The 24,611-nt window shown below is 42.2% G+C and overlaps 1 protein-coding gene across 1 annotated transcript in view; it reads right to left on the reverse strand.

Moving 5' to 3' along the window:
* Nucleotides 1-571: 571 nt before the first annotated feature.
* The window catches only part of LOC311247379 (E3 ubiquitin-protein ligase arih1-like), a 34,364-nt gene continuing 10,324 nt past the window's right edge, over nucleotides 572-24,611 (reverse strand). The window contains exons 7-14 of the mRNA XM_084337756.1: nucleotides 23,755-23,861; nucleotides 19,671-19,713; nucleotides 16,216-16,287; nucleotides 15,665-15,795; nucleotides 13,998-14,055; nucleotides 12,464-12,724; nucleotides 6,991-7,103; nucleotides 572-3,671 (exon numbers count right to left, since the gene is read on the reverse strand). Coding sequence (XP_084193882.1) covers nucleotides 3,587-3,671; nucleotides 6,991-7,103; nucleotides 12,464-12,724; nucleotides 13,998-14,055; nucleotides 15,665-15,795; nucleotides 16,216-16,287; nucleotides 19,671-19,713; nucleotides 23,755-23,861 — 870 coding nt within the window. The 3' untranslated portion in view covers nucleotides 572-3,586. The remainder of the gene's footprint in view (nucleotides 3,672-6,990; nucleotides 7,104-12,463; nucleotides 12,725-13,997; nucleotides 14,056-15,664; nucleotides 15,796-16,215; nucleotides 16,288-19,670; nucleotides 19,714-23,754; nucleotides 23,862-24,611) is intronic.

Below are 24,611 nucleotides of genomic sequence, written 5' to 3' on the forward strand. Positions count from 1 at the left end.
CCGTAGGTGCTCCTTGAGTGGTTTAAAAAGTGGGTAGTGATTCACATTCCTTTACAGCTGTGGGTAGGGCGTTCGACATTGATGTGGCATAATTGCAAAACGTGTTTAGTCCCTTGTTTGAGCCGAATCTGGGTTTAACATGATTTGTGGAGCTCCCTCTGGTGTTGTGGTCATGGTATTCACTGACCTTTGGGAAGTATTTTGACATGTACATGGGCACCTTGTAAAAAAACTGTTCAAATGGTTTGTGGTCCTGGGGGCCTCCAGGCCTGCCTTGCTGCTTAACCCTGTGATCGTCCCGACACCCGCCCCACCTCCCTGGTATAAAGTAAAACAGATGTGTATTATGATATATGATGGGATAAGAAAGTATGTTTTACCCATCTACAAATCAAGTTTTTCCAAATGTACTCTATACTTGAATATATCCCTAATGATATGGTCAAAACAATCCCAGCAGCTTCAACAAATAAGAGACAAAAGATTTCTTAGTTATCCATTATACGAAGATGCTTTTATGCACATTTTCAAATGAACTTTTATGCATATTTTCAACCAGGGGTGTCGTTGAGGTTTTTTCCTCCCCATAAGTTCTTCTACGTTGCTCAACTTACTGGACACCACTATCATACATTTATCGTAAGTGAAAAAAGAATATGAAAAGAAACAAAAAAAGACCAACACATATCCTTTTTAATGACATTTACTTAAATAGGACATTTCTTGTTTGTAAGAATGGTTATAATACATGAAAGCAACTGCATCTGAACTTCTATTTTCAAGAGGGCATCAGAAACATGATAGAAAATTTATTTTTGTTTTTTTTCTCTCCAGTTCACACTTGTGAGGATTTTTTGTCTTCCTTTAAATCTTTTAAATCGCCAGCAGCATAAACATCCTATATGCCAACAAATACAGAAAAGCACTGGGACTCAAAGAGAAATACATCTCCAGGGTCGTCATGATTTGGACCTTGTCAGCTCAGTTAAAAAAAAATATATAGAAAAAAAATTAGAAAAGAAAAAAAAGGGTTACCAAGGTGATTGGCGTGACACCATTTTTAACAACCCAGTGTAAACACCACTGTCATAATTATTACAGCCTAGAACACCAAAGCAGACATCTCACAACTCAGATATCACATTCCGATTTTTAATTATTTTGAAATGTTCTTTTAAGAGTCTCGTCATACAGCTTAGTGTTTTGTGGTCTTTTAGCAGAAAGGAGATCTGTCACACAGCTTGTTTTCCTGATAAAGACCACGAAGCACGTTTAGAGTTTTGCACGTCTCCACCGAGAGCATCAATAGCCGACTCCTTTTCTCAGTCGAGGAAGGGAAAACTAGGGGCAACATCGACCCACTTCACTCCTTTTCTCAGTCGAGGAAGAGAAAACTAGGGGCAATTAGGGGCAACATCAACCCACTTCAATCCTTTTCTCAGGCGAGGAAGGAAAAACTAGGGGCAACATCGACCCACTTCACTCCTTTTCTCAGTCGAGGAAGAGAAAACTGGGGCAACATCGACCCACTTGTCGCGGCTTCTGCTTCTTAGGCTTAAGAATAATGTAAAGATGAAGTGCTTTCAAGATACCATCATCTCCCCACATTACTGAGGTGCATACAAAAAACCATAGGAGTAAAAGCTCATGTCAGTTAAAGACTTGTGAGTGAATGTCACTCGATTTGGCTCTCATGGAACGGTTGGTAGTGTGTTATCTTGAAAATCAGCGTGTCTCGAGAGGATACTAAACAAAACAAAACAAAACAAAAGGGCGGCGGTTGAGCGGAGGGTTCGCCGCGGAGAGAACATCCTTCAGGTGATGGTTTTCCGATCACTTCAGAGGGCTGGTCGGTTCTGGTCGGTTCTGCCTGATACGGCCTTGTGTACCCAGGGCCGGAGTTAGACGGGAACGGTTTTTAATACTTTGCTTAGCTAGTCTTAGATGCAACGGTTTTTGATAAATGCTTTAAAGCTACTAACAACCTCCACAGAACTCCAGCGATCTTTGAACAGAAACCATTTACAGTACCCTTGGTATGCTAGTTATCTAGCTTTTTGACCCTTGCAAAGAATGGATTATGGGGGGGGTTAAACAATGAGGGGACTTCTCTAAAAACTGCAGGTATGTTGAATAATTCGCAAAAGAATAAATATTTTCTTAACACTTTGAGTGCCAGCCACGCAAAATCTTGTTAGTTCATGCCATGCGTTGAGTGCCAACCGACGAGAAATCTAGTTTTTAATCGTTATTTGGATGGGAAAAAAATAATCCGGATTCCACATTTTACTCGTCAGGCATGTAATCCGAGCCGATCCAATTCATTGCCCACCATCAGAACAGCGTGGAATATGTCTTTCGACCACCCAACATGGATCAATAAACACGATCGATATTTGGAATGGCGATCAGGAATTGGAATAATCTTTTTGGAGAACATCTGCTCTGAGGTAAGGAATCTATTTTACCAGTCTTGGGATAATCAGAGCTATTTTCACCTATATATCAACGTGTCCCATATGTGTGTGTGTAGCTGTGTGTGTGTGTGTGCTGATTAGGAAATAAGATAATCGATTTTCAGCCCGCTTCTATAGCGTGCATAAGTACACATATACTATCGTTAATCTAGCGTTTATTTCAAAACGATTCATAAATAGGCCGAAAAATGATAACTTGTTTTGTGTATTCCAGTAAAGCGCAATTCATGCAGAATCTTTAGTTTTTTCTGAAAGTTTCAAAAAACAAGCATTTTTCAAAATGGTATAAAAACGGAAATGAACCGATTAAAAAACAATCCGTTTCGACAATGTTGACTGCAAACAAGTCATTCATAAGCGATGGGCGTATTAGACACATAGCCATAATTTAAGATATAGTTTATGCGTTCGCAAATATGATCGCCCTCCATTGACTACAGCGTTGGCACTCAAGCGCCTATTTCTGGCACCCCCTGCTGGCACGGAAAGTGTTAACTGTAAAAAATTAAAATAAAAAAAGTTTAATGAAAGAAAACAAAAACGGTGCCACACTTGCTGTTGCATGCATTTGCATTATTTACAAATTGAAAAATATGTCACCTCATCCTCTGTTCCCAAACATTTTAGTTATTATTTCTTTTATACACCCACTGAACTGTTGCAACTCTACAATCTGAAACTCAACATGAAAAAACTAAAAGAAAATATTTCAACACACTCAGCAGATGTGGCTTGAAGATGGAGCACTGTGCTGCAAACTCCTGGCTAACACAGAAACCTGGAACAAAAGAAACAATGAAATTCTCTGGAAAATTTAACATGGGGGGGCAGTAAAGGGGAGATGTTATAAAAGTGACAAACTGAGAGAGGGGAGGAGGAGGATCATATCCTCACACTCAAAAATGATACAGACTATCTTTTTTTCTTCCTTTTTTAAATATTCTATCTTTTCATTTTTATATAATTTATTTTAAATCTCCAGAAAACAAAGAGGGGAAAAAAAACAAAGGAGGGGGGCCAAATCGGGACATTCCATAACTATGGCTGAAACCAGTGCTGCCCCATTTGCATTGCATCAGCGGTAAGAGAGTCATAAAAAGTCTGTCCTTTTAATCTTCGATGTACTCCCAGAGGTCCTTCTCGTAGCCCTCGTGCACGTGTTGCAGTAGCACCCGTCGCCGGCTCTCGCAGTACCTGGAGTGGAGAGAAATAATAAGCCGTAAAAACACAGAGGACAACACGTGTCTTTGTTCCTGGAAACAACGCTAGCCTGCTGCGACTCGCACAGTTTGTGTGACAATCTAATAATAGTTTGAAAAGTCAGTGAGAAGGGCGGTTAGGTGGCCGAGCGGAGATTGCGTTCGTCACCAACCCCGGAGCTGTGAGCTGGATTCGCCTGTTCGAATCCAGCTCACAGCTCCGGGGTTGTCACCAGCTTGGCTGGCCGTCTGCACTAATACAATTGGCTGTATTAGAGGGTGGGAGAAGCTGGCGGGGTGGGTCCGGGTCGTTGTAAACAGCGACTCCTACAGTTCGGTCGGGGCGCCTGCTAAGCGCGGATAGGACTTGAGGGGGATAGTGTGGTCCTCCCACACGCTACGCCCTCTCGATGAGAATCCGCGCTGCCAGGTGAAAAGAAGCGGTGATTGGCTGGACGTGTGTCGGAGGAAGCACGTGGTAGCCTCCACTCTCCCAGATGATCTGACTGTGGGGGGTAAGTGCGCAGCGACCAGGAGGGGACTGGGAATTGGCATATGACTAACATTGGGATGGGAGAAAATCGGAGGAAAATGGAGGGGGAAAAAGATCAAAAAAAAAAAAAAAAAAAAAAAGTCAGTGAGAGTGACACAATGGAGCATTAAAAACATACCTACATCTTACATCATTAAACACAATATTACGAGTACATGGACACAGAACACATCCAGACCACAAAACCCAACGGTGTGCTTATTGTGCATGTAAACCCACGAGATGATAATGCATTGAAGATAAGTAAATACATAGACATCATCAGGAGTATTAAGCCATTTTTCTCAATTCCTGAGAAGATGACTAGGTGCCTACAGGACTCTGAAGACCTCAGAGATGATGACTAGGTGCCTACAGAAGATGACTAGGTGCCTACAGAAGATGACTAGGTGCCTACAGAAGATGACTAGGTGCCTACAGAAGATGACTAGGTGCCTACAGAAGATGACTAGGTGTCTACAGAAGATGACTAGGTGCCTACAGAAGACTAGGTGCCTACAGAAGATGACTAGGTGCCTACAGAAGATGACTAGGTGTCTACAGAAGATGGCTAGGTGCCTACAGAAGATGACTAGGTGTCTACAGAAGATGGCTAGGTGTCTACAGAAGATGACTAGGTGTCTACAGATGGCTAGGTGCCTACATAAGATGGCTAGGTGCCTACATAAGATGGCTAGGTGCCTACATAAGATGGCTAGGTGCCTACAGATGACTAGGTGCCTACATAAGATGGCTAGGTGCCTACAGATGACTAGGTGCCTACAGGACACTGAAGATAACCCCCACGAATTTGTGATGATTTTTTATTTTTTTTTATTGGTCTTTTTCCCCCTCCATTTTTCCTCCGATTTTCTCCCATCCCAATGTTAGTCGTATGCCAATTCCCAGTCCCTTCCTGTTCGCTGCGCTTTACCCCCCACAGTCAGATCATTTGGGAGAGTGGAGGCTACCACGTGCTTCCTCCGACACACGTCCAGCCAATCACCGCTTCTTTTCACCTGGCAGCGCGGATTCTCATTGAGAGGGCGTAGCGTGTGGGAGGACCACACTATCCCCCTCACGTCCAATCCGCGCTTAGCAGGCGCCCCGACCGAACTGTAGGAGTCGCTGTTTACAACGACCCGGACCCACCCCGCCAGCTTCTCCCACCCTCTGATACAGCCAATTGTATCAGTGCAGACGGCCAGCCAAGCTGGTGACAACCCCGGAGCTGTGAGCTGGATTCGAACAGGCGAACCAAGCTCACAGCTCCGGGGCTGGTGACGAACGCAATCTCCGCTCGACCACCTAACCGCCTAATTTGTGATGATTTTAGATTATTGTGAAAAGATATACAAATACATTCTAATCTTTACTATAGATGCTTTTTCTTGAGAAATAAAGAATATTTTATGTGTAAAGCCCTCCTCCAATTAGAATGAAAGTTAATCCCTTAAACCCGACGGGCCCGGTACAGGGCAGATTGACATCACGCCATAAATCCATCTCTACAGAATGTATGAATTAATGTTGCGTTTTTTTCTTCTTCAAATGTAGCCAAGAGTAAAGACCCTAACCCAGTCAAAACAGCAGTCAAAGTGTATATTTTCAGCATTAAGTTTGTTTACCAATGATTTTAAGTGTTAGTGAAATATGAGTTTATAGAAATCTCAGTGCATCGAGTCGGAAAAAGGCGCTTATTGACGTGAGGATTTGGCGCAACCTAACTTGAGTGTAGTCTTTTGAGAGAAGAGACCCAGGGCTTTCACATAAAAGAAAAAAACCTCCCAGCTCACGCCAGACCCTGTCAATCATCTGACTTTTAGCGGTTGTCAATTTTTTTTTCAGGATCATATCTCACGGGTGGAACAAACCTGAACGTTATTGCCATAAAATAGAACGCAGTTATTTTCTCTACCCTTCTGTGAACGTCTAGCAAAAAAATTGCTTGCAATCTGATGAAAAATGGCGGCGAAATTTACATTATAAAAAAGTAACCGTTTCATTCACAGTTTTTGCTGCCCTGTCCAGATTGAACTCTGCCATTGGAAAAGGGGAGATTTGGCCATATCCATAGATGTGTGACTTGGCCATAATAAGGTAAATTAGGCCTGATATTCTATAATCATATTTCAAATTTCATGTGTCCGGAGGGCAGAATTCAGTACTGTATATACAAAACCTCCTGTTAATCATCTGGCTTTTATTAATTTGCTTAGATCCTCAAAAAGGAACTCAGTGGCAATTTTTCATGTCTAGAAAATTTTAGCATGGCGTTATTCAGTCAAAGATGAAAAAAAGAAAATTGATATTCTCCTTTGGTTCATTACAATTTACTCAAGCCTAGTAACACTACAGTCACAACATTTCTTGACACTGAGATCCATAGATGTCCCAAGATACCAAGAACATGCAAATGGACCTTGTTGAAGTGGAGCAAACTTCCATTTACTTAGGTATGTATTTTTAGGCGAATATTCAGAAAATATGGCTAGGGCTTAAGAGGTTAAATAACCTAAAAGGGGGCAATAACAATCATTATCTGGTGTTAAAGGTCACCATCATGTCAATGCTAGACTATGTTGTGGGGTTAAAGGTCACCATCATGTCTATGCTCGACCATGTTGTGGCGTCGCAAATAGGCATTCCTGTTTTTAGGGCCCACAAACTAAGAGGTTTAAGAGCCACTGTTCTGCGTCAGGCTGATATTATTGGAAAAAGCCACAAAGGAGATGCAACAACGATACATTGGCCTAGATAAGACGTCTTTGTGTCCTCTCACCTGTACTTGTCTTGTACTTTCTGCTTGATGTCCTGCAGAGAGTCCTGTGAGATGTCACGCTCCAGATATCCAGACAACACCTCCGTGGCGTTCTCCAAGTCCGCCTGATTGTTCTGAGCAAGTCAAAATTTAAAACGTTACCGAGACGTCTGTACAAAACATTGGCTGATATTTGGCACATTTCCAAATGAACCACAAAGATCTGGCAAATGTGTATAAATTATTTAGGGTCTTCGCCCCGTTTTTAGAATTAAAAGCATTAGAGGAGTGCAGCTGGGTAGCGCAGTGGACTAAGCACTCGCCTACCACTGCAGAGACTCTGGGATCGAATCCAGCCGCCAGCGGTACCTACGGCTTGGTCAGTCGTCCTCACGAACACAATTGGCAGTGTTAGTGGGTCAGTCGGGGCGCCTCTTCAGCAGGGAGGGGATCTGGGGGAAATAGCGTGAACCTCTGCAATACATTACGTTCCCCCTCGTTGTCAGGTGAAAAGAAGCGACCAGCGACTCCACATGTATCGGAGGAGGCAGGTGGTAGTTCTACACCCTCCCCAGGCCGACTGTGGGGCAATGCGCACAACGACCAGGAAGGGAATTGGCATAACGACTAAATTGGGATGGGTGAAAAATACAGAAAGCACAAAAATAAATAGAATAAAATAAATGAATAAAAAAGCGTTGGGAGTAAATTAAGCAGAATAAGAACAGTGTCGATTAATCCTTTTGGTTACCCCAAACAATAGCTTATTTCACACCTAGGTGAGAGGCCAGGGGCTACAGGAGTGGCTGGCTCTGCGCTGACATGGCTGTCATCATACCTCAATGACCGCTCCTACCAAGTGTCATGGAGGGACCCTGTCGGCCACCCGCCCCCTGCGGACAGGGGTCCCCCAGGGCTCGGTTTTAGGACCCCTTCTCTTCTCCCTCTACACTAAATCACTGGGTAACATTATCACGTCTCATGGCTTCTCCTACCATTGTTATGCCGACGATACTCAACTCTTCCTCTCCTTCCCTCCCTCCCTCAGATATCCACGTCTCTGAGCGGATCTCGGCCTGTCTGTCCGACATCTCCGCCTGGATGACGACCAACCACCTCAAACTGAACCTAAGCAAAACAGAATTGCTCCACCTGCCGGCCAAATCCTCCGCCCTGACCGACCTTTCCATCACAGTCGAGAATGCAGCTGTGACCGCGTCCCCGACCGCCAAGAACCTTGGTGTTGTCTTCGACGACCAGTTGAACTTCTCTGCTCACATCGCAGCAGTGTTAATTTTGGCAGCTATTTTCATTTTAGTTTTAGTCTTAGTCATGTGTCAAGTGCTCCTTTTTCGTTTATCATATTTAGTCATCTTCATTTATTTTTCGTTTAGTCAGTTTTAGTCAACTAAATGTCTGAGCATTTTAGTCTTAGTCAGTTTTTGTCTCAATTTTGTCTTTTTTGTTTTAGTCTAGATTTAGTCGACAAAAACGGATGACATTTTTGTCTATTTTTAGTTAACACTTTGATCGCCATGGGTTAAATTCATAATTTACCATCCCTCGCCATCTCTATTTGTCTATGGAGAAGTTCCCCTTCTTTGCAGGGCTATAACTTTTTAAATTCTATTGCTAAATTGCCATTATTATGGCCCATTCAATGTCCTATATGTATTGTTCAGGGTGTAGCAACGTTAAACTTTTTCATTCACATATTCATACTAAAATATGGTCTAAAGTATAAGTATGTTTTTATCGTTTTCTGCAGCTTTCTTCAGAACGTGATTTATAGTCCTAAATGCATTATATTGATGATCAAATACAGTTTGGTAGGAATCTGTGCGAGATAAAAAATGTCAACTGGATGTGCTTCTAGGAGTTACTACATATCATCTGATGATGACCGGATGGGCGGGGGATCGTTTATAATTCCGTGGGCAGCGTTAGATGATTCATCCAGAGTGGGTCATATGTTCATCATAGCAGTTTATATGGAACACGTTAGAATATAACGCTGAATCTTACCGTGGCTTCCTCGCGCCGCTGGCAGATGAGCGTGGAACAGAATTTTTTCTATTATGGGATGGAGAAATGCCCGATCCATTTCCAGGTTGTATAATAGTATATACGTCCAAATCATGTTGTTTTTTTGAGTTATTTGCACCGATCGATGTTCACTGTATCAAGACGGAGTCTCTCTAACGATAGCGAGTGCCCGGACCACATATGGATGAGCACTAGCGGTTCAAAGGCTCATTTCCAGTTGGCGATCTGCCGATCGGCCACCAGATGGCGCTCTTGAACCGCTAGAGAGTTGAGTGGAGCTTTGCAGTGTGTCTCAGGGCTCCGGAGGGGAAATATGATTTCGATTACAGATTTTTGAAATATTGACATCAAAGACGAGTTACGGCGTCTTCGGCAGAATGAGCATGGCTAGGAATGACGTCTTAACTCGTCCCCGGCGATCATAGTGTTAATGGAAAAAAACTTGTCAGAAATAGTCAACATGGAACATTTTCTGATTTAAATTGCGTATTTATTTTCTAACCTAGGGGAATCTGAATCGGCGGCACAAGTGATACACAGGAAGTATATGTTGGTGTAGACATGGTCCAATGTATTGTTGCTCCTACAGTATATGTTGGTGTAGACATGGTCCAATGTATTGTTGCTCCTACAGTATATGTTGGTGTAGACATGGTCCAATGTATGCATCTAAGAGAGCATTACGGATGTGGTGACGTTTCTGACCAGAGAGACGACGCTGAACTCTGTCTGTCTTCTGTTTGCTGTGTCTTTCCTTTCTCTCTGCCATGTCTGTCCTCTCTCTCTCTGCTGTGTCTGGCAGCATTCTATAACAAGATACTGTAAACTAAGTAAACAGAACACAGTAGTACTACACACAGATTGCAATCTGCTTGCATAAAAACATTATATAAAATCACATTCTGAGGTCAGTGTTAAAGTGCCACATGGAAGAGGTCTGGTTAGTGGTTAGAGTTGGTCTAAGTCTGGTTAGGGTAACTTAGGGGTAGTTAAGCATTCATTATAATTTATTATTATTATTTAGATAGATGGATGTAAAGGGCTAGACCAACTCTTAACCCCTATCCGGACCTAGACCACCTCTAAGTCACAACCCTAACTTAGGGGTTAAAGTTAGAGGTGGTCTAGGTCTGGTTAGGGGTTAGAGTTGATCTAGGTCTGGTTATACTGATCCGATACCAGTGCATACATAAAAATAAAAATAAATTATATTATATAAATTATTAAACTTTTTTTCTTTTCTTTTTTACAGCTTTTATATATACTGTTTTTTAGTAATAACATCTTTCGTCATCAATTTAGTCAACAAAATTAACACTGCATCGCAGCGACAACCAGAACCTGCCGATTCCTCCTGAGCAACGTCAGAAGGATCGGCCCCTTCCTTTTTTTTTTTGGAATCTTTTTCCCCCTCCATTTTCCTCCGATTTTCTCCCATCCCAATGTTAGTCGTTATGCCAATTCCCAATCCCCTTCCTGGTCGCTGCGCACTTACCCCCCACAGTCGGTCTGGGAGAGTGGAGGCTATCACGTGCTTCCTCCGACACACGTCCAGCCAATCAACCGCTTCTTTTCACCTGGCAGCGCGGATTCTCACTGAGAGGGCGTAGCGTGTGGAAGGATCACACTATCCCACTCGCGCTTAGCAGGCGCCCCGACCGAACTGTAGGAGTCGCTGTTTACAACGACCCGGACCCACCCCGCCAGCTTCTCCCACCCTCTAATACTGCCAATTGTATTAGTGTGAACGGCCAGCCAAGCTGGTGACAACCCCGGAGCTGTGAGCTGGATTCGAACAGGCGAATCCAGCGTTTCCGGGGTTGGTGACGAACGCAATCTCCGTTACGCCACCTGACCGCCCGGATCCGCCCCTTCCTGACAAAAGAAGCCACCCAACTCCTCGTCCAATCAACAGTCATCTCCCGCCTCGACTACTGCAACGCACTGCTCGCTGGCCTCCCGGCCACTGCCACTAAGCCTCTTCAACTCATTCAGAATGCAGCGGCCCGCCTGATCTCAAACCTACCGAAGTCGGCCCATGTCACCCCACTTCTTAGGGACCTGCACTGGCTCCCCATTGCTGCACGAATCCGCTTCAAGGCCCTCGACCTAGCATACCGTGCGGCAAAGGGAACCGCTCCCGCCTACCTCCGGTCAATGGTCTCTAACTACACACCCTCAAGACCCCTACGCTCTGCATCTTCTGGCCACCTCAGACCTACTCCTATCCAAGCTCCGGGAGGGTCATCAAAGAGAAGTCGCCTATTCTCAGTCCTTGCCCCACAATGGTGGAATGAACTACCCACCCCAGTTAGGACAGCCGAAACACGTCCAATCTTTCGCCGTCGACTAGACGCACTTCTTCAACCATTATCTATTAAAAAATTAAATCGAACCCTAACTAACCGTACTGTCATGCACTTGTCCTAATAAACTAACCTACACTGTAGCACTCAACACTTTGATGAACATTGTTGCTCAGCTGATAAGAGTTGTGCCCTTCCTGATGGCTTGTCGTACAGAACATGTAAGTCGCTTTGGATAAAAGCGTCAGCTAAATGACTAAATGTAAATGTACAGTCCCCACCCCTGCCTCTACTTAAGCTCATTCTCTCCGTCTCTTCTTCAGCGTCTCCTAGCTGGTCAGAGGAGAGCGCTCCTCTCAGCCAAAGCTCATTTAACCCACTTTGTAACACGTTTTTATTTTTTTACTATTAAACCTATTTTGATCAGAAGATCAGTCTACGGCAGCGGTTCCCAAACTTTTTTGGCCGTGCACCCCCTGTCACCTCCCGACCTAGCTGACGCACCCCCCCCCCCCCCCAATGGGTTTCCGTTCGATTTTTTTTTTGCTGGTCTCCGTGCACAGACGAAGCACACCTGTGTCAGACACGCCTTTAGACACGTCAGACATTATTGTTTATTATTATTATTAAAACGTACGTTTTTTTATTAAAGCTTTTCTTGAATTTTCATGATTTACAGTGAAAATCCCCATTTGAAATAATGTATATTAGTTATATTTATTAGTAAAATAACACTATAGCACCGCCATTAGCCTTTTTATGTCACGCACCACCTAGAGGGCGCTCGCGCACCACAAGGGGTGCGTGCACCACAGTTTGGGAACCACTGGTCTACGGTATATTGATGGCCGAAGAACAAAACCCCCTATCTGCATTAAAATAAAAAGTGTGGAAAAACCTCATATCTCCACATTTGCGAGGCACTAATACCTGGTCGGTATTGTTAACACATAATATCGTAAAAAGAAATCCGTGTATTGTATTGGCTATCCTTAAAAAAATAGCATTCTGCAAGAAAACAACACTTTTTCAATTATAATTTTTTTTAAATATTTTTTTAAGAGAGGATCTTTTTGTTCTTCGGCCATCGATAATCGATAAATCATAATCCACCACCACCACGGCACAGACTCCTCCCCCACCTCAAATATAATGGACTGGTTGTTCTTCTTGAGGTAGAAGGCGAAGACGTAGGTGAACATGAGGGTGGAGCGGCACTGGCAGAGCACGTCCACGGCCTTCTTCAGGAACTGCACCTCGATCCACGACATGTTGTGCTGCTGCATCTCCTCCATCTTCTGCTTCACCTGCGCGTACAGCTTGTGCTCGAAGCGCAGGCTCTGCATGTGGTTCATGTAGCGGTTGCAGTAGAACAGGTACCGCTGCAGGGCGGCGCGGGAACGCTGCAGGGAGACAAGGCAGAGGAGAGACACGTACTGACTTACCACGGCTGGGGAGACCAGTTAACAAGGTAGAGGAGAGACACGTACTGACTTTTTTTTTTTTTTTTTATCTAATTTTTCTCCCGTCCTCAATTTCATATTGCCCAATTCTACCCTCCCCTGTCTCGAACGTTGCTAGACCATGCCTTCCTGATTCTACTGCGCAGGCGCACCAACCGACCTGTAGGAGTCGCTGTCCACAAAGTCCGATCCCCACCCATCAGCTTCCCACCCCCTAATACTGCCAATTGTATTAGTATGAACGACCAGCAAAGCTGAATGCAATGCGGAGAGCTGGGCTCGAACCCAGTGTCTCCTGCATTTGTGGTGAGCGCCTTGCCCACTGCACCACCTAGCCGCCCTAGACACGTACTGACTTCAGGGTTCCCACAGACATTGCAAAATGAAATTCAAGCACTGTTTTTTTTAAAGGGCATTTAAAAAGGATACAATTCACTTTTAAATGCCGTTTTTTATAGAAAGAAATATTGGATCAATTTCTTGATTCAGAACAATTCCATTATGGATGAACAAAACTTGTTAAGAAATGGGCCGTTTTCAAGGAATTCCACGGCTGGGGAGACCAGTTAACAAGGTAGAGGAGAGACACGTACTGACTTTCCACGGCTGGGGAGACCAGTTAACAAGGTAGAGGAGCGACACGTACTGACTTTCCACGGCTGGGGAGACCAGTTAACAAGGTAGAGGAGAGACACGTACTGACTTACCACGGCTGGGGAGACCAGTTAACAAGGCTCTACCAGTCTACCAGGCTCTGGTTCTACATAGTCTGTAGGCACCTTCCCTCATGTAGATTGACCCTAACCCTAACACTGGTGGGTCCAGCAAAGAAAATCATCTTGAAAAAGTAGTCATCTTATAATCAGGGTTGCATTATTTTTCTGGCTAATATGGAAATTGTGAAGACTCCAGTGGACCACAAAGGGTCCGTATGGCAGCTTCATGCGCCTCTGTGTAACCATACGGCTGCTCTGTACTGGTCAACATGACAACCTCCCCCCTCCCTCTCGGAGAGGTATGGAGCCTCCACAACCATCACATGTCCCCCTCCACATGGTTCCTGCCAGACTTAGTATAAATAGGACATTCTTGTATCATATCACAGTGGTGAAACATTTCGGTTCAACTTAATAACCACAATAATAAGACTTTTCCACCACCCTATTGTAGAGGGTGTATAATATAATTCTGACCAGAGGTCAGAAATCCTTACCTCTTGGGCGTCTCTGGCAGCCTTGGCATCATCCTCATTGTAACGGTTGCAGTTGTACCTACCGAAGAAAATGCAATCATTAGTAAGAGTGGGAATAAGGAGAAATGAGAAACAAAATACTCTCCACTAAGAAATATCTTCAATCGAATTTACATTTAAATGATTTCTTTTCTAGCAACTTTCTTCCCTTGTATTGAACGCATATTTTATGGCAAGTATGGCCCGCACTAAATGTTTGCCCTGCCTAGCTACCCCATACCCAGGAGTAAACAAACTGGGCAGTGCAAGCTGCGTTCCCAGGTCGAAAAGGCACAGCTAATTGATTAATCAAAGCCATTTCATCCCATTGTGACATCACAGAGGGATAAGCTTGTTAATCTGAAGACTGCAAACCCTGGCCAAACGGCAACGATACGTTTCCCCCAGCGCCTAGATAACATGTCAGACTGACAAATCCATACAAAGACCATGCAAAAACCCATTTTCCACAATATATCCCCTTTAAGTGGGATGTATTAATTTAAGTACCAAATAAGGGAACTAGGTGAAAGTGGACGAGCGAAAACCAGAAGTGATTCAGACTTCAGAACACACAGCGGTGCATGAGGAAATGGATTTTGGAAAGCTTTTAAAAAAAAGGGACAGGCTGAGCTCGCGGCCGACGGGGAGAGTCGGAACCGACGTGGATCGGGGCTTGCCAAACTATGTTGAAAGAAATGGAGTGCCTCTGCTGTACTGAGTGGGACTCATTGCTCTTACAGTCGATGGTAAGGCTGGATATATCTGGCGAAGAGGACGGTGCACAAAGAGACTGCAGTTGTTGTCGAAGCCTTTTTCAATCTACCCAACATTTTTATCAGAATAAACACCTCAGGCCAACTGGTCCATCGAGTAAGTGACTATTATAATCATCATGATGCACAGCTTGCTTGATATTACTAGCTATATACCGGTACTGAGTATGTATAAACAGAATATGTAATATAGGCGAATACTTTCACAATCGTTTGATTATTATGTAGTTGTTGGAAAGTGTATTTCGTTACTTTTGACGGTAGGCTAATGGTCCGTATCCACTTCCATTCATTGTGTTAGCTAGCTAGCAAGCACCAGTCTCTCGCTTTGTACTGCACACAGATGAGAAGGGTACCTATCTTCTTGTCTCTCTCTGTACTGCACACACAGATGAGAACATTTGGGCGGGTTTCGGCAGTCTTACATTATGGTAGGAGGTCCGTTCCATTTCCACTCCACTGCCATTAGCAAATTAATATATATATAATATAATGATGCGTGCAGTGGTGGGAGAAAACTTGTTCAGATTCATAAAATATATATATATATATTTTTTTAAAGGGAAAATCCAACCTTAAATCGATATGTGAATATGAACAAGTCTCTCCGTATGCTGAATACCAGAGAGACAAGACTATGTCATAAAGAAACAAATCCTGGAGCTGCTGAGAGAATAGTGGCTGATCTTTACTGGGATAAATACATTTTCTGATTCAGAACAGTAAGCCCCACATTTAAATAAAACAATTTGGATGTAATAGTTCAATCAACTGCCCGAGATAATAGTAGTAGTAGGTTGTGTTTTAGGGTGGATTTTTTACCACAAAGTGAAGTCTGCAAATGAGTATAAGCAACAGTAAGAATGAACCCACCAGGCAGAGCCATGTGGCTCCCAGGGCCCCAGGCAGACCCAGCAGAACTCAGCTTTGCAGTTCTGGTTCCGACACACCATATGGTTGCAGCCTCCATCCTTCTCGATGGTTACATGGCATTTGGGACACTCCTGATTTAACAAATAAAGAGTTCATTCATTTATTTGTTAATTCATCCGTACTGTTACGTGCAAGAGTGTACTAGTTCAAAGAAGCACATCCTCATCAAAATCCACATCACTGCTGTTCAACTTTATGATAGTGTGGAGTTAAAAAATATATAATTCTTTCTTTTTTTCAGTAAATAAAATGAGAGGTTCCGCTAAGCTAATGCTTGTGTGTAACAAGTTTCAAGTTTCTTTATTAGTTGTCATACAGAAGTACAGAATACTTTTATATAAAATGCTTCTTTCTGTTTTGCTCCAGAGATTGTGCTAGATAAAAATAGATAAGTATAAAAGTATAGTAAGTATAAAAGTATGCAGCCTAACAATGCAGCCTAACAGGTCATATGGTGCTAGATACGGGATAATCACATATCTTTTACATACCCTTGTATTTGCGGCGATCCAGTTGGATGTCTCACTATCATCGTCACATTTCTTGATCCATTTCCTCAGCCACTAAAGAAAATACAAAAATACAACTAGTTCAACAACGAAGAGAGAAAAAAACCTTGAGATCAAAAACATTTACCTTTAGTTTCTGAATCTCTAGTTTCAAGTTTTGTTTTATTTGTCAGATATAAGCTACATGTACATTATAGTGAAATGCTTGGTTCTGTATGACCTTCCTGAGATTGTGCTTCATAAAACAGCAAAAGACCAAAACAATATACAAAACTAAAATGTACAAAATGCAGGTACCCATTTGAATTATAGAATGAAGGATATCAGTGTATTGTGAAGAACCAGGTGTAGCTGGAATCAGGGTTCCCACGCTTGCCTTGACATTTTTTTCCATGCAACCTCCTGATTTTCCAGGTACCATATTAAGTGATGATCTATAGGCCCCTGAAGCTTTCCGCCCCCATCCGCACCCCCCTCCCCTCACACACACACAACCCCCTAGGACACCTGACTACTTACTTGATTTAAAAGATGTGCCAGTCAAGTCTACATTGTAAATGCTTAGAGATTCTGTCTTATTGATAATATCAATGCATGAAATAATGCAACAAGCTGTAGATGAAAAACTATTTATTGAACTGGAACTTTGAAACACATGAGCACTGGGATTGATATAAATTCTCTCTTCCACTCCTCTCCTATCTCATCCTGTCCTCTTCTCTCCACACCTCCCCTCTTGTGTCTGCTCCTGTCTTTTCTTCCTACTCTTCTCAGCTCCTCTCCACTCCCTTTTCCTCTGTCATCCTCTACTCTCTTCTCCTCCTCTTTCATCTTCGCCCCTCTTCTCTTCCTCCTCCCTCTTTCCTTTATTTATTAGTCTTATTAGATTATGAGTCTTACGTAGAAGGGTAGTATGCCTACTCTTCTTTTGTAAATCAAACTAATGAACCTAAAGGGGAAAACATAAGGCTGGTTCCCCTGTGGTTCCTCAGTACAGCAACCCCACTAGTAAGTTTAGCTTAACAGTATAGATGTATAGAATCAGTCTAGGCATGATCAATGATTTTTCAAAAATGTCTCACCCCAAATGTTCCTATTTAGTAGTATAATTTTTTTTAAGAAGAAAAACGAAAAATCACAAAATAGCTAAAAGTAGATATAAGAATGAATGTTACAAAATGTATCAAGACTAGACTATTCATGTCAACTAGTATAGAAGTAATGTCACAGCCTAATGTGAAAATGTATTGGTAGTTAGCTAGCAATGCAAGCTAGCCAACACTAGCTAGTAGCTAGTTAGTTAGCAAACTGAATGTTGGCTAGCAAGATTGCGGTCCATGTCATACCTGTGTAAACCGTTCCGTTTTTCCGGGATTCTCCCATATTTCAACCTTCTCTCCGGCCGTCCTCCCATAAAAATATTTTCCCGTATTTTCCCCCATTTCTTTTTATTTATACAAAATGGCTGCAATTCCCCTCTGTGACGATAGGTGGCAGCAGTGTAGATTAGACCTTTAGCAGAGGATGTCAGACCGGAAGACGGTTGCCGAGAAAATGTCGGGCAAAGTGGGGTTGTTCCCGGAGAGCTCACTCTCGGCCGTGGTTTCTCAGTGTATAATGAATGGTGCTCTTCCTCAACATGCGAGTAGGGTGAGACAACACCATTCTGTAGTCCAAATAATACCCTACTTTATACTATATTATTGTCATTTGTTTAATGTAAAGTCAGTCTTACATTGGCACTGCTTTAACGTTGCATTTACCCATAATCCATTGCTGTATTAGACCCATGTGCCAGTATAACTTTTGTAAAGTAATGAAGCACAAATGTAAAGTTAATCAATACACAATGAAACAATATCTTTATCTATATCACATGTCAAAACTATTTTAATAAAACAAGATTTCCGTTTTTAATTTCTACTCATTCATCCAAAACAAGACAGACTGTAGATGTCAAGGCTCCCGTGTTGGCTGGGAAATGCATGTATTTGAGCCTTCTATTGAGATCGCGAGTAACGTTATTATTCCTGAAGTCCACCAATCCGAAACTATACTTTTAAAGTCAATATCACCAAGTTGCCTGCATCAAATTCCAACATACCATATAGGATGCCAAGAGGGTTTTTATAAACTCATCTTAATTTGGTGCTCAATAGTTTCATTTTATTACTATTTTACACATCATACAATACAATTGTCCAGGACAACTGTTTCTATTTCCATGTAAGTGTTCACTTTTGCTCAGTTTCCATGACTTTTCCATACCTGGAAAATGAACAAATTAATTCCATGTTTTCCATGTTTTCCAGGTACCGTGGGAACCCTGTGGAATGTATGGTTTGGTTCTCCGTTTCATTTACCTTTAGCTGACACTTTTATTCAAAGCGACTTACATTTAGCTGACACTTTTATTCAAAGCGACTTACATTTAGCTGACACTTTTATTCAAAGCGACTTACATTTAGCTGACACTTTTATTCAAAGCGACTTACATTTAGCCGACACTTTTATTCAAAGCGACTTACATTTAGCCGACACTTTTATTCAAAGCAACTTACAAATTGTGTCCACAACAAGTCAGCAGGAGGCGCACAGGTGATATTGTTTGTCTACTGCAGCGGTTCTCAAACTACGGTTGTGACCCAAACTGGGGTCGTGGGTAGGTGACAGTGGGGTCGCGCATTTATTATGTTCTGGCAACATATTTTGGCTAAATATGCCTTGTTTTATAAATGTGTATTGATAACAGTGCTGTATTAAAATGTTCTAATAATTATGCATGATCAAGTTGCTTTTATTTTGATATTCCTTAATTCCATGTTGAAATTACGAGATTACATTAAGTGTGGGGTCGCAAAAGAAAATCCTAAATAAAATGGGGTTGTGGTATAAAAAAGTTTGAGAACCCCTGGTCTACTGTACCAGTGCTGAATTTGTGTGCTTCACTTTGAGTGTATAGTAGTATACTAGGTAGCTAGTAGTATAGATGTAGCATAGCATACAGGCATAGTACATAATAGTAAAGACTAGGGATGCTCGATATTGGCTATTTTACAGATACCGATATTGTCCAACTCTTAATTTCCGATACCGATATCAACAGATACCGATATATGCAGGGTCCCCCCCCCCCCCCAAAAAATGGAATAATTTCAGGTAATTAACATTACATATCTCTTGTTGTGGAATTAACACAACATTATGCATACTTTTGACAATAAATAAAAATCAGAATTTGTTCTTACTTGCTTGCCTGGGTAAATAAAGGTTATAGAAATATAAAAAATAAACGATACCGATAGTTTCCGATATCACATTTTAAAGCCGATATCGGCCGATAATATCGGTAGGCCGATAATATCGGACATCCCTAGTAAAGATAGTAAGTTAGTGTTTTATACCAGGTTTACATTTTAACCAGTAGCATGACATACCTTACACTTGACAGGATCATGCCAGTTCTCTCCACAATTGAAGCTGCAATGAATAAATTAAAGGTAAATTATTTGAGCATTAGGAAAAGGGAAATTTGCACACCAAAAATACAAAAAGGAGACAAAATCCACAATATAACAAACAAAAGCTCCATGCAACACCGCTTTGCAAACACCCTAAATCTATTTGTTGAGCCATCTGTGGATGATCTCAAACTAATTATTTTAGCAGATAACCAATGGGTGGGGTTATACAAAGCAGCAGTTGTTCTCAACGCCACGAAAACCAAATCCATGCTCTTTTCCAGAACTGGCTCCCACATCTCAGAGAATGTTGGCATTCATACCATAGGAGGGGACTCGAATGAACAGAGTATCATTCTATGAGTACTTGGGTATTTGGGTGGATGACTGTTCTTTTAGAGTGTATATTGAGAACCTAGTGAAAAGAACTGAAGGATAGACTGGGTTTTTATTATGGAAATAGGGCCTTAATTTAGCAGTTAGGAAAACAGTTGTACAGGCTACGTTCTTAAGTGTTCTAGAGTAGACTATGAGGACATTATCTATACTATAGTCTACCCATATACTCTGTATGATAGCATGTACAACAGTGCTATACCCATATTTATATTTATATTTAAAGCATATATATATATCCATATCTGTCTGAATATACCTGCACATACTTACTTGTACATCTGCATATAACCCATAGCTATGTGTGATAGCATGTACAAATGCTGTATATACCATATATATACCAATATATATTATCCACACTGTATTTACCTGCACATAGTTTTTACATATCTGTAGATACTATATCTATATCTGTACATATCCTACTCCTTAGGGCTGGGCGATATAACGATAACGATAAATATCGCGATATATTTTAATAATCGATATCGAATATCGAAAAAAAAAAAAAACGAACAATCGTTTTTTTTTTTTTTACCTGCAACAGGGCAGTTTTAAAACCAGAGACAGTGGACAGACTTGTCTTTCTTGCCTGCAACTTAAAGTAATGGCTTTGCTTGTCCAAATGACAATACTGACCAAATTCAGATTTTTTTTTCTCTTGTCCATTTATTTAGTTTGCTTTCTAATTTAAAATACATTTTGAAACCGTCTGTACACAGTAGGCTATGTGTGCTAGCAGAACTAGACTCCAGTCACGAGTCACAGTGCACATGTGCGGTGGTTTGTCCACCAAAAAAGCGCCAAAAGATCGAAAATAAACTAGCAGAGCCAGAACTGTTCAACTCCTCTGGAGCCACAGCCAGCAGAGAAGCCGGTTTACTTTAGCTTTTAAACCAGCTGCAGCCTGAGAACTGGAGTGTGAGGGGATGTAACACTAAAGATGGCGGCAATGACAAAGAATTGCTGCAAAATAAACATACATCTGTTGTAAAAAAAAATAAAAAATGCTGTTATAAGTATAAAAAAAATTAAAAAAAAAATGTTTTTTTTTTAATTTTTTTTATACTTATAACAATTCGATAATTATCGATATCGAGAAATAAAATAAAATTATCATATCGTTATCGCGATATGATTTTTTTCCATATCACCCAGCCCTACTACTCCTGACTAGTTATGCTGCTGGACAGTGTGACTAATACCATACGGAATTTATACCTTCATCACTGTACATATTATACTACAACTCCTACAACTGTACATACATCTGATTAGCACTACACTCAGTAGTACTAATTTGTATATTTTGTACCCAGTTAAAATCACATGTACATTGCTGTTGCACTTTACTGTTACATTTGCACCCTGAATTTCCCCCAAGGCAATCAATAAAGGAATATCTCATCTTATCTGGTAGGATGCCAAACCTCTTTTCGTTGTACTCTACTTTTGCTGTATAATGACAATACATTTGAATATAATCTAATCGAATTATCTATATGCATGCTGCGTCCTTTACACTTCGTTATATAGACACGGTATCACAGTTCTGTACACATCACTGTGTACTTTGTGATTTTGTTTCTTGGTCTCCATTAATAAGCCTAAGGGCATGCGTCCACCTAGCTCACATTTCCAGCTGAAAAACGCTGACAGTGCGCCGGTAGTTTTGGGATGAAGCGCATCTTGTAGCGAGATGACAGAGAGAAAGAAATCTAGCAACAGCCATCTTTTTATCATATTTTACTGCCGCGGTTTTGCACATAGCATATTTTAATACACTTTATTGTATATGAATTATATATATAGTTATTGCCTGACACCACACTTCGCCCTTTGCTTTTTATTAGTGTATTCGTGTAGTTAGTGTATTTGTGCCCTCATACTGCTCCTGTCTCTTGTGGGTACAGGCAGGCAACTCCGGTGTCAGGTTACAAACAGAGTGGTAGATATGATTGGCTGTGATTGGTTGTCTGAAAATGCGCTCAGCGCATCACTCTGAAAAGTTCAGAAAGTTTCAACTTTAAACGCTGGGTGCGGCCGCACAAAAAAACTGAAAGGCGCTGGAAAAAGAAGCCGACTGCAGCGTATTTCCTATAGGCGGCAGCATGCGGCCGCATACGCTCCGTCCTCATTGGGAACAATTGACAAAAGATGCTTGCGCCCAGAAATAAGCCCAAGGAGACGGCAGCGTTGTTATATTTTTATTTACAAAGCCCTGCTGGGTAAACACCCTGTATATCTGTGTACTCTCCCATCACTCACCACCAGCTGTTATAATGTTCTCTCCACTAGAGGGCTGCTCTACCAGGTACCATCACTCACCACCAGCTGTTATAATGTTCTCTCCACTAGAGGGCTGCTCTACCAGGTACCATCACTCACCACCAGCTGTTATAATGTTCTCTCCACTAGAGGGCTGCTCTACCAGGTACCATCACTCACCACCAGCTGTTATAATGTTCTCTCCACTAGAGGGCTGCTCTACCAGGTACCATCACTCACCACCAGCTGTTATAATGTTCTCTCCACTAGAGGGCTGCTCTACTAGGTACCATCACTCACCACCAGCTGTTATAATGTTCTCTCCACTAGAGGGCTGCTCTACCAGGTACCACCACTCACCACCAGCTGTTATAATGTTCTCTCCACTAGAGGGCTGCTCTACCAGGTACCATCACTCACCACCAGCTGTTATAATGTTCTCTCCACTAGAGGGCTGCTCTACCAGGTACCATCACTCACCACCAGCTGTTATAATGTTCTCTCCACTAGAGGGCTGCTCTACCAGGTACCATCACTCACCACCAGCTGTTATAATGTTCTCTCCACTAGAGGGCTGCTCTACCAGGTACCATCACTCACCACCAGCTGTTATAATGTTCTCTCCACTAGAGGGCTGCTCTACCAGGTACCATCACTCACCACCAGCTGTTATAATGTTCTCTCCACTAGAGGGCTGCTCTACTAGGTACCATCACTCACCACCAGCTGTTATAATGTTCTCTCCACTAGAGGGCTGCTCTACCAGGTACCATCACTCACCACCAGCTGTTATAATGTTCTCTCCACTAGAGGGCTGCTCTACCAGGTACCATCACTCACCACCAGCTGTTATAATGTTCTCTCCACTAGAGGGCTGCTCTACCAGGTACCCAGGATCGTCTCAGGACTTGGTAGAGCAGCTGTCTCCTATGGTGCCCTGGTCATGGAATAACCTTCAGAATACACTAGCGATTAATGATGTTGTCTCCCTGGGGGAATTCAAAGCTTGGTTGTCCCCTCATCTGTTTTTAACATGCTTTCATTTTTATTATTATTAAAAAAAAATGTATTGTCCCTCATCTGTTTTTAACATGCTATTTTACAATTGTGTAACTTAATGTAACTTTGTAATGGTGTGCTATCTTGCCCAGGTCTCCCCCGACAAAGAGATTTTTATCTCAAAAGTGACGTCCTGGTCAAATAAAGGCTGAATAAAAAGTAATGCACCCCAACTGCACACACATGACCATACATTTATCTTTTGATAACGAGGATGCTTGCCGTTCCCACCTTCACAGCGTTTCATTCAAATCGCACTAGTAAACAAGGTTTGTTGTGTTGTGATCGTGGGAATAAGTCTACATAGATGAGGCAGTGAGATGAGTCACCATACCAGAACTGCCGTCCACATTTACATCTCACAGGCTTGGCATCGGGATACTGGACTTTGACAACGTGATGGCAGTCAGGTGCGGGACACCATTTCAACAGTCGGTTGCACTAAAGAGGGGAAGAGGAGAGGAGGGGAGGAGATGCAACCAATCAACGCATGACGTCTTGAGCAGAGGAAGCAACTTTGATTAGAATAACATCGCAACTCAATTTCAAGATCTAATCATTTTGGAATAGGTATTTTGTTCATTTTGTTCACTTGCATGGAATGAATGAATGAATGAACAATAATTGCATTTATACAGAGCTTTTCTAGACACTCAAAGTGCTTTACAATGTAGGGTGGAAATTGCCTCCTTTACCACCATTGTAGCACCCAACCTTGGGCTACGCAGGCTCAATGGCTGCCATACACTGGCACCAGGCACACATCACACTACACAATGGCTGAACGGCTCAGGTGACTGACTGATATCAGCCAATTAAGGGGGAGGGATAATTAGGTGGCCTTGATGTCAGAGACCTGATTGGGAATTTGGCCAGGAACGTCGGAGAACCCCCTACTCTTTGCGATAGGCGCCCTGTGTTCTTTAACGACCAAATTCAGTCAGGACGTCGGTTTAACCTTCGGTCTCATCGAAGGACGTTTGTTTGTGTAGTTCTCCTTCTTCCAAGATGGGTGCCTGTAACCATTGGTAACCACTTTCAAAAGAAAATGCCTAGTTGCTGTGTAGTGGTAGAGTAGGTAAAACATTGGTAAAGACTGGCATGATAAGCATCGGTCACAATGTTAACACAGCCTTCCTGGACTATATATTTGCATATACTCAGAAGAACTGTGAACATGACACTGATTTT

Source organism: Notolepis coatsorum (genome assembly GCF_963971535.1).
Source record: "Notolepis coatsorum genome assembly, chromosome: 20".
NCBI classification, from domain to species: Eukaryota; Metazoa; Chordata; class Actinopteri; order Aulopiformes; family Paralepididae; genus Notolepis; species Notolepis coatsorum.